This window comes from Callionymus lyra, chromosome 12, assembly GCF_982586985.1.
Source record: "Callionymus lyra chromosome 12, fCalLyr1.hap1.1, whole genome shotgun sequence".
NCBI classification, from domain to species: Eukaryota; Metazoa; Chordata; class Actinopteri; order Syngnathiformes; family Callionymidae; genus Callionymus; species Callionymus lyra.
Window position 1 is genome coordinate 19,096,698 of NC_141829.1, and position 11,465 is coordinate 19,108,162.

General features: G+C 39.5%; 1 protein-coding gene across 1 annotated transcript; it reads left to right on the plus strand.

Annotated features, from left to right (window-relative positions):
* Window positions 1-970: 970 nt before the first annotated feature.
* LOC148068563 (ADP-ribosylation factor-like protein 4C) lies at window positions 971-2,403 on the plus strand. The gene has a single exon (XM_087804706.1). The coding sequence runs from the start codon at window positions 1,406-1,408 to the stop codon at window positions 1,982-1,984; it is 579 nt and encodes a 192-aa protein (XP_087660832.1). The 5' UTR covers window positions 971-1,405; the 3' UTR covers window positions 1,985-2,403.
* Window positions 2,404-11,465: the final 9,062 nt, after the last annotated feature.

Consider the following 11,465-nt stretch of genomic DNA (forward strand, 5'->3'; position numbering starts at 1 on the left):
GACATATTTTAAAGTTTATATCTAATTCCTCATTTATTATTTTCTTTATATTGTGGTACTTCTACTAGTGTCTTTTACTTATTTGAGTCTTTCTTTTGGCTCAAAAGTTCATTCATTATGTATATGTTTGGCCCCCTTTATTTGCCCATTTAACAACAGGGAATTATTTTAATAATAAAATAAATGGAAATTAGGCTTGCAAATGACGAATTTAAATGTTGTATGAAGTGCTGATTTATGTGGGACATACGGGATCACGATCTGCTCCTAATAAATGTTTACAATTAGATTTTCTGAGACTCTTGGGTTTGTCTCGGTGTTATCTTGACCTTTTAAGTATTTATTTTATTGGGTATTATTTGATTGTTTACGCGCTTTGTGACCCTGGTCTAGAAAAGCGCTCTATAAATATAAATTACTTACTTACTTACTTACAATTTAAAAAATTGATACAAATTTAGAATGATCTTATCTTGTGTTTTCACTATTTAAAACTTAGTTGACATGGAATCATTGACCATATATTGTTTTTATTTTATTATCTATCAAATCTGGCCCTTAAAGTCATATCAGAGTCATTATAAAAATCAAATTTAAGTCTATTTCCTGTCACTACTTTAATTCACCAGAAGATGGCGTCCTTCACCTCTAAGTTTATTTGTGGCGGCAGACATTGTGATAACGAAATAATTCACAAAAGTCTTACCATATCTGACATTTAAATTAATTAATAAAAAGCAATAATAGGATAAAAATAAATTAAAAATGGTTAATATTTAATTTGCAATTCAAATCTCGCATTCGTTCTCGTCACAGCTTTTTTTTTTACGAAACCCTTTTGATTGGCTCGGCTCCCGGCCCCGGCGGGGCGGGGTTTAGTGCCCCGGCGTGATTTTACCAATCGCCTCGCAGGGGCGGGGCCACTCCGACGTCGCCTCCTGCTCTGCGGTGTTGTTTATCGAGCAGCCGCAGCGTCCGATGAGGACGAACGTTGCGACAACACCAGGAAACGCTTTCCGTCTTTTGAAGGAAACGCGAGGCGACAGCAACAGGGGGGGGTCAAAAAAAAAGATAAAGAAAAGCGGATTAATTTCAGATTTATCTTTTTTTTGGAATATCAAAACGTTGAGGAAGGATTTCCCAGGATTCCCCTCTTCCGGAACTGTGTGTCTTTTGTGTTGCGATTCCCAGGGTTTTGGAGTCAAGACTGCGTCGCCAAATGAGTGTGTGTGGAGAATACTAATGACGTCCTGCAGAGGCGCACCGCGTCCCCTGCTGCTGCCGAGGGCCACCGGAGCCACCCGGGGTGTCACGTCCTAGAACCCTTTTTTTTTTTTTTTTGATCAAACATTTTTTTTTAAATTATTATTATTGTTGCACTACAGCTTGTCAAAAAAAACAAAACATGGGCAACAGCTTCTCCAACGTCTCTGCCTTCCAGTCGCTCCACATCGTCATGCTGGGTCTGGACTCGGCCGGCAAGACCACCGTCCTCTACCGGCTCAAGTTCAACGAGTTCGTCAACACCGTGCCCACCATCGGCTTCAACACGGAGAAGATCAAGCTCAGCAACGGCACGGCCAAGGGCATCAGCTGCCACTTCTGGGACGTCGGGGGTCAGGAGAAGCTGCGCCCCCTGTGGAAGTCGTACAGCCGCTGCACCGACGGCATCATCTACGTGGTGGACTCGGTGGACGTGGACCGGCTGGAGGAGGCCAAGACGGAGCTGCACAAAGTCACCAAGTTCGCCGAGAACCAGGGCACGCCGCTGCTGGTCATCGCCAACAAGCAGGACCTGCCCAAGTCGCTGGCCGTGGCCGACATCGAGAAGCAGCTGGCCCTGCACGAGCTCACGCCGGCCACCAGCTACCACGTCCAGCCCGCCTGCGCCATCATCGGCGAGGGGCTCCACGAGGGCATGGACAGACTCTACGAGATGATCGTGAAGCGACGGAAGTCGTTGAAACAGAAGAAGAAACGGTGATGGAGCTTCCGACGCCAACCAAAAAAAAAAAAAACGCTGCTGAGGATTCTACAATAAAAACAACCAAATAGTTGATGGAGTAGAAAATCCACAAACAGGCGGGCCTGTTTTTCTGCTGCTTCATTTTTGTTCAAGTATGATTTCAGCATGGCTGCCCCCCCCCCTCTCTCCCTTTCAACGCTGGCTCAACAGACACTTGTACTATGGCAGTTGTTCATGGATGTCATGTCACTGTTTGTTTTTCCGAAAGCATTGAAGTAGCCTTTAACTCTGCGAGGTGGACTGAAGGCAGCAGGTCTACCACTGTGCACTTTTCAGTTCCTAGTGGACAGTAATCACTGTAGGAACAGACTGAGGTGGTTTATGTACTAAAAAGCCAAAAGAAGTATTTTTTTGACTATTAAAGATATAAAACCATATTTGACCGGTTTCTTTTTATTCTTGTGGTAATCGAGAGTAAATCATTGTTAACATGATCTACGTGTTTATCGTGTTCGGGTGTGGACGAGACTAGTCAAGGGGTGTGAGTTGTAATAAACCTAAAATAATTGCTCATCACTTATAAACTAAATAAACTCTAAATGGTGTTTCCTGAATGTAGCAATTAGCCCAACAACGAAGACGTGATGTGTAAAACCTCTTAATTATTGAGTATCCTCGCAAAAATGAAAAATTTTGGGAAAACAATTATTATAGTAACCTAATTAGTAGATATTTTAAAAGAAATACAAGTTAAATTGGTTAATATTGTCAAATAGGTGATTTCTAAAAGTTAAAAAAAGAAAAAGACCAGAAAATTTGCATCAACATGCTGGTTTTGGTGAAGTTTACTCAAACAATAAACATTTAAACTAGTGAAAACAAGTAAAATACAAATTATGGTGAGATGTATTTTACATGTACTAAACGTAAGTTGTTTTAAAGAAATACTTAAATATAAAAACACTCAAGTTATTGTAGGCAATGCCATTTCTAATGTAATTTATAGCTACGGCTACCTTAACTGTGTGATTTACAGAAACAGAAACCAACATAAATACCAAGAAAAAAGAAAACGCATGTTCTGGGTAAATGTAACAAATGAATTATCTCATGCTCAATGAAATCAAATCTATCTTTATTGTCATTTTGTTGTACACACAACTGTATTGCAGTTCCTCCAGGATAAGTGAAAACACTTAAGTTATAGATATAATTTGACAAATACACTTGTGAATAACCCTGCATGAATAAACGAATGTTCAGAAAAACCATTCTCTTATAAATCATCAAGTCAGTCTCGTACATGAGCGAAACATTGATTTAATCTGATGATGTTACGAAAATACTGAGTGACCATAAAGGTCATTCCACTCATAGTGTTGGTCACAAGCTTCATCATTACTCACATGTTTGTCTGTGGAAGAAGAAAAAAAAAAAAAGCCCCAGTCATCTAAGGCCTCCCCGTTGCTACGGCAACAAGAAAGCAGAACTCACCCCAACACAGATCCGGCCATGAGACTCATCTTTCACCAGACACAGCAAACTTTACGAATAAGGAAAAAACTTTGGGTTAATCCGTTCGAACTGTTCCTTTGATCCGACTGCCTTCTGGTCCCCCATTTTCAAGACGACAAGAGTGATTTCAAGCGACAGATCCTGGTGGTCTCGTATGTAACGGGGTCGCATCAGGTCGACGTACGTGACATCCGAGCTCACTACTTTTTCTCAGCGAAACAAATATCCAAGCATCGAGGACACATCAAAGTACTCCTAGACTCTTAAATTCAACTTTAAAATATTTTAAAAATGTCAAATAATCTTGTTGTTTGAATAAGAAAACATTTTTTGAAGAACAAATACAATCCACAATTAAGTATCAATCCAAGATAAACTTCCAGGGGAGTCAAATGTTCAAAAGTGTATTGGATATTACAAAAAAAAAATTGAAGCGAGAGCAAAAGACGCACCGAAAACATTAATCCATCCAATCACGGAATGTATTTTCTGGCTTATTGTCAGATTTCTTCAAAATAAAAGCTGACAACAGGAAGTTACAGCAAGTGACTGGACAAATACTTTGTATGTTTTTGGACGGTGGGAGGAAAAAGGAGGAAAACCCACGCAAGCAAACATTTAACACAGGCTCAACATACCACATCTACACACACACACACACACACACAACTGCTGCAAGACACATTAAAACAAGCAGTTTTAAACGATTACTGTTATTGTGAGTCAGTTTTCCAGAAGAGAGAGAGGAGGGGGGGGCGAGCAAGAGCGAGAGATGACCTATGCATGACAAACGGTGACAGCATCTTGATACCAACGTGGTCGCTGAACACATGCCAGAGCCGCGTGTGAATCCATCAATGGGTTGTCCATCTGAAAGCACGGCGAGCCATGTGAAAATGTTTAAGGAAAGTCTGCCCGAAGGTTCCGCTCATTGATCCACGGGGGAGGGGGAGGGGGATGGGAGAGGTCGGAGGTTAAAGCACACTCGAGCTCGGCCGGGCAGAATGAACCTCGAGTCAACTTTTACTGCCTCTGACCTGAGCGCAAGTGAAATGGCAGACGGCGTTTCCCACTAATTGACGAAGCAGACTGAAGATCTCCAGAACTTCCAGAAATGTCAAGTCGTAGATTAGAAATGTTTTTGCTCAGGGAATGTAAGAACACAAACTGTAAACAACACAGCCTTATAGTTAACAGGATAACGAATTAAACACGCACAGAAAAGGCTTTTAATTTGAAAGAAAGACAAACAAAGCGCATAGATTTAACTGAAAAATCTGCTTCCTGGTGTTTGAAGTGGATCTAGTTAACACAATTGATCCCCAAAATTCTTCATATTGCACGGATAAAATTCAGGCACACTTTTATATTGTTTTTCTTTCAAGTAAAGTCGTTATTTTGGACTGTTATTGCTATTAAAACTGTGTCTACTGACTCTTTCAAGAAACATCTTTTTTTTCTGGAACTTCTGTTGTGTTATCAGTTTTATCTTGACCTTTAAAGTATATACTTGAATATTATTTTGATTGTTTAAGCGCCTTGTGACCCTGGTCTGGAAAAGCGCTATACAAATAAAAATTACTTACTTACATGTCATATATTATTTTTCCACTCCAAATTTCAGAAATCAACAACCCAAAAAAACTGCTTTTTCCCAAGAGCCCATAATAGGCAACTTAAGTTAAGAATTTTATTAATGGGGGGAAAAAAAGGATCTGTTTGTGTAATAAAACTTTTGAATCCTTTGTCATTGTTAGTTCAATGAGTCATTGTTAAGCTGGTCTTTGATCCAGTTCTTCCACTGCAGACCCTTTCTTCTTAAAGACCTGCTTTAAGAGGGGCTGCAGGTTGTGTCACACCGAGCAGAAGAAACTTTGAAGCAGCCGACGAGCTGCTACATGTGACGAGTAACACGGAGCTGCTTGTTCTTAACACATGACTTTCTTTTGACCTCTTCGACCCTCCGCCTGGATCTGGACGACACATTTTCTTCTGGAAATCCTTGTCAATCTAAGTAATTAAGTAAGCAAGCAAGTAATAGTTATTTGTAAAGGGTCACATAGCACTTTAACAATCAAAAACAATTCACAGTTAAAATAAATACTTTTTTAAAAGTCAAGACACATAAGACAAACACAGGAGTCCCAGAAAATCAGGGAAAATCCTGCACAGATAAGAATGTCTTAAGATGTTTCTTCAATGGAGTAGACTCCATCAAACACACAGAGAGAGGAAGATCGTTCCAAAGCTTAGGAGCAACAGCCGTAATTGATCCTGAAAGAAACTGGCAGCCAATGCAGAGATTAAAGGATCTTCAATGTAAGTCCTCCTACTAGAGCAGGTCAGAGTTTTGTATTAACTGCAGGCGAGACAGCTCCTTCTTGTTTAGACACGGAAATAAACTGTTACAATAGTATAAACGAGAAGACACAAACGCATTGATTATGAATTCCAGATCGTGTTGTGACATCATTTTCCTAAGTTAAGAGATTTTATATATGCAAATAAATATTGGATTTTTTGTTGTTGTGGAAATTCAAACTTGGAATGTGAAGATTAGAAAAAAATAGCTGAAATCTGGACGACCTCCACCTCTCCCTGGTTTCCATAGAAACCATCTTGACTCAGAGGCAACACAAGGGATATCTCAAACACATTTGTATTTACGGGCCTTTGGGTCACTTTAACCCTGAGATAACACAAGAGTTAAGTGTTTGTTTTATTGGAGAACAAGTGCATTATCATGATATTTTCAGCTTATTACTCGATTTTATACCTTTAGCTCTTTTTTCTTAATTGTCCATAACCATGTATACTGTCAACAAATAAAATGAATTCATATTATTTCAGTGATGCATTCTTTTTAAGGGCAGTGGTATTTGTATGTACGTTTCTAGCTGTAGCTTCAGTCATTCCTGATCTGAGGGGAAGCGGTTATTGACGCGCATGGAATGTTTTGTAGCAGAAATGGTTGGAGGTGAAAGTCCCTCTGACGTGGACGCACTTCTGCTTAATCTCATTTTGTCTTTTGTCTTCAGACCAAGGGCGTTGCTACGGCGATGCTTGAGGAAGTGCATTAAACGATGGTTTACTTTAGCCGTTAGCTTGAATTAGCTGAAAAATATGCTGCGTCAGATTGTTAAAAGTTGACCTTAAATCAGACTGATAGTGTCAAAATGAATGAGCCCACAATCTTACTACGTCCCTTTTTATGTCGCGTGGACGTGGAAGCAGCACATTATCCAGAGCGACCAATAAAGCTCAACAACAACAAGGGCCCATACATCTGTTGCCCCCGCGGAGCTCCCAGGTCTGGGCCTCTAACAATTGTTTCAGGGCTTGACAGACAACAAGGACGTCCATAAAGGAAGAGGTCAGCTGGTTCCCAGCTGACGGGTGATGGGCCGAACCCAGGGGCTGCAGGAATGCAATGGCGTTCTCTCTTTAAAGCCCAACACCCCCCCAGTTCAAACACAACACGCGGGTGTTGAACCAATAGACGTTTTGGAACAGAGAAATCCGTGGTTGTCGAAGCAAACGTTGTCGAAGATCACTCGTCGAGATGTCGACTTTAATCTTTAAGTAAGGCTTTAAACGAGAGAGGTTATCTCCGAATGTGTCGCTTTAAGACCCCGCCCCACTTGAGACCGGTATGTGCGAGTATGTGCATAGAGACCCGTGAGCGAGACGACACGGACCAGAAAACCTCGGATCTTGGCTTGTATTTGTCGACCAGGTTTAGCTGGTGTGGCGAGTATCACTTAACTACCAGTCGACCAGGGTATTAGGCCGGGGACATACAGGATCCTTCGACAATGGCTACTCCTGAACTCTTAACTATACTTGGCAAATTGAAATCAAATCTTAAAAAATAAAAATAAAAAAGGCAAAATAAGTATGGCACACAGTGACCATAGGAATGGTTAATGCTAGCATACGACATATTCCAATACTGTGTCTCAATTCGCACACTTCTCTAAGTGCACTGCTTTACAGTACACGGTAAGACAGTGTACGTACTTGCGCAGTGCTCAAATTCCGACAGGGTAGTACTGTCTCAAATCCAGCACTACCACTACACACTTACCGGAAATGACTCGACAGCTTTAAGAAACATCTTAAGACTATTTGTTCAGGCTTTTCCTTGATTTTCTGGAACTCCTGTTGTGTTATCAGTTTTATCTTGATCTTTAAAATATATACTTTATTGAATATTGTTTTGATTGTTTAAGCGCTTTGTGACCCTGGTCTGGAAAAGCGCTATACAAATAAAATTACTTACTTACTTCTTCTTCTACTACTTTTTAACAACCAGCCGTTGAAACTCCATCGCAGACACTTCGACGCGATTTTCTCCAATCGAAACAAGTTATTAAGTAGTGTTTCATTTTGTTTCATAATCATATTTGTTATTATTCTTTTGTTTTGTGGTAAAATCAGTGTTTTCTCTCATTTACGCCGGTATCTACTTCGAAGACGGTGGCGTAGCTTCCGTTTAGCGGCGTCTACGTCACTAAGATGGCGGCGGTTAAGGGTGGAAAGTGTTAATCGATCCACACTTAACATTGGAGTGCGCAAATTGTGTGGGTCAATGCGCACTAAATTTTCGCACACTGCTCATCGGGACTTACTTGTGCACTTAAAACTACCTTTAAAGTATATACTTTATTGAATATTGTTTTGATTGTTTAAGCGCTTTGTGACCCTGGTCTGGAAAAGCGCTATATAAATAAAAATGACTTACTTACTTACTTAAAATATTAAGTGTAAGTGCAGAAAACAGTTGCTCGCTCAACACACCCTTGAATCCTTATTCGGTACCGAGACAGTGATGCCACCGTGATGCTGAAGCTACAGGTTTAGGACTGAGAAGTTCCAGACAGGACTGGGGGCTTTTTTTTTCTGGGGGGTGTGACACAAATGATGAATAGGGTTAATGGACAATGGATATATGCTGAGAGGGGCGGGCGTTGGCAAAGAATCGCCAGGCTAGCATTAGTATTCCCGGGCCTCAGTCGGTGATAAGAAAGAGATCCCTCCCTTTTGTGCTACTTGTTTGGCGAGGTCAGGTCGTGGGAGCAGAGCTCCAGCTGGACTCTTTGATGCCGTGTTTGGATAGTTGTGGTCGACCATGACTTAACTGGAGTAATCCAAACAAATATTGAATCACTTCCTGGTGATCATTTTTCACTTCACGTCATGATTTTACAATACATTTACATGTTTTTATTTGTTCAGGCTTTTCCTTGATTTTCTGGAACTCCTGTTGTGTTATCAGTTTTATCTTGATCTTTAAAGTATATACTTTATTGAGTATTGTTTTGATTGTTTAAAGCGCTTTGTGACCCTGGTCTGGAAAAGCACAATACAAATTAAAATGACTTACTTACTTACTTACAAGCCACCCTGCTCTAAATGTTCAATCAAGTTTTGTATTGTTTGTAAATGGATTTTTTTGGGGGAGAACTACACAAGTCATGATGCCATATGTCAGACTATGTTTAAGCGCTTTGTGACCCTGGTCTCGAAAAGCGCTCTATAAATATAAATGACTTCCTTACTTTCTTACTTACTTATCTTGGTTAGATATGAAAAATGGATCTGACAGTAGAATAAAGCTGAATAAAGGAAACATTTTCGATTTTGAATGGGTTTTTTTTAGACGTCTATTAACATGTTCTGTTCTTTAGGAAAGAACATCTAAAGGTCTTCTGTTTACTTAGCCAAACATGAACTGGAGTTGTAAACAAATGGCTTTCTTGAGAAACCATCTGTGGCGGAACAAGTAGACCAGGACCAGAGGGTAGACATTCCTCTTAAATGGAGGTTGCAGGTGCACCAATGGAATGATGACCTTAAAGAACTGTCTTTAACGCGTCCACTCAGAACCAATTCTAATGTTATTCTGACTTAAGCAACAGCAGTTCTACTACATCATAATACCGGGAATTAAAGCGTTTTAGATTTCTTTTGTCATATTTATTAATTAGGCTTTCAGTCTTTTGTAAATCAATTGTAAAATAAAGTTGATATAATATTTTATGATAATCGTGACATCTTGAATATTTTTTAATCTTATCTTCTTTATCTTACTATTTTATTTTATTTGGACATTAGCATATGATTTTATTTTTGATATACATGATTATATTCATTTTTATTAATATTGAATTTAGTATTTTATCGAGTTTGTATTTTTTTGTATTTTATTAAAATTGTATTTTTTGCTTTTTTTCAAGCTTCTTTTTTTTGTATTTTATTAATATTGTATTTAGTATTTTTTCAAGATTGTATTCTCTTTTTTATCAAGATTGTATTTATTTTTGTATTTTATTAGAATTGTATTTTGCATTAAATCAAGATTGAATTTAGTATTTAACAACATTTTATTTTGGATTCTTGTAATTTATCAAGATTGTATTTTTTGTATTTTATCAAGATTGTATTTAGTATTTTATCAAGATTTTATCTTTGATTCTTGTAATTTATCATGGTTGTATTTTTGTATTTTATCAAGATTGTATTGAGTAATTTATCAAGATTGTATCCTCGATTCTTGTAATTTATCAATATTGTATTTAGTACTTTAACAAGATTGTATTTTTGATTCTTGTATTTTATTCAAAGTCAGACAGACAGACAGACAGACAGACAGACAGACAGACAGACAGACGGACGGATGGACGGATGGACGGATGGACGGATGGACGGACGGACGGATGGACGAGGTTGTATATGCTGGTAAAATCTGTGAGATTAATCATGTTTACGTAAAAATCTATTTATCCATCTAGTTTATAAACTCTCTTATATACTTTGAAGTGGCTAACGCTCATACTAGTGTCAGAATCTTTGCTCAAAGCTATTTTGACTTCGATTCTTTCCTTTGTCAGAACCCGACATAAAAAATCACGATGACGAAGCAGACAAAACACAGATCAGCTGGAGCGACAGAACAGGGACACGTGGGAAGAACCAGGACTGTTCTTACTAACTGATAGTTTAATGTGACACAACGACAAGGAATCCAAGTGGATTCATGGAAATACATGAAGATGAATGAATGGATGGTCAGACTTAAGAGGCTTCAATACAAATTAGGTTAATAATAATAAATAAGATAAATTAAGCCAAAAGTGAAGCGTACTTTGATGTCTAGTGTCGGCGTGTTCTTCCTCCTGAACCGTCGCTCACGTGGAAGGATGTCTGCAGGCAGTCATGCGAGTTCCTGCTCGAAGGAAACTGGCCGCGGTGCTCTCGGCCCCCAGCAGGGTTGATGGGATTATATCGGAAGGCTAATGCACCTGCTGGGCCCGGAGAGCGTTCTTTCTTGCTCAGTGGCGAGGAGGCGCCTCAGAGTGTGGTGAACGAAAAGCAAAGCTGGTTAGAAAGGCTTATATGCATTCATAGAACCGGGGTTACATCCATGAACCTACACTTTACATCAGGGGTGTCAAACTCAATCATACAAGGTACCCAATATTTCCGCACTCCCTTCAAATACCTTTCCTCGTCATTTAACCCTTAGCGTAAGTATAATTGTTGACTTTGATCATCTCTGTTTCTTATATTATCTTAAACACTGGCATCCTAAGAGGTGTAGGCCTTGACCTAGACACTTTGTTTTCAGGACTTGGGGTCACCTTGACCCTGAGACCAAACAAGTGATACGTCAAACACATTGGTTTAAGGACATCGGTTCATCTTGAACCTGAGACAACACGAGGGATACCACAAATACATTTGTTTTCAGGACTTCGGGTCACCTTGACCCTGAGGTAACACAAGGGATACCTCAAAGACATTTGTTTTCATGCCTTGGGTTAACCTTGACCCAGAGACAACAAAAGGGATACCTCAAAGACATTTGTTTTCAGGACTTCGGGTGACCTTGACCCAGAAACAACACAAGGGATACCTCAAAGACATTTGTTTTCAGGACTTCGGGTGACCTTGACCCAGAGACAACACAAGGGATACCTCA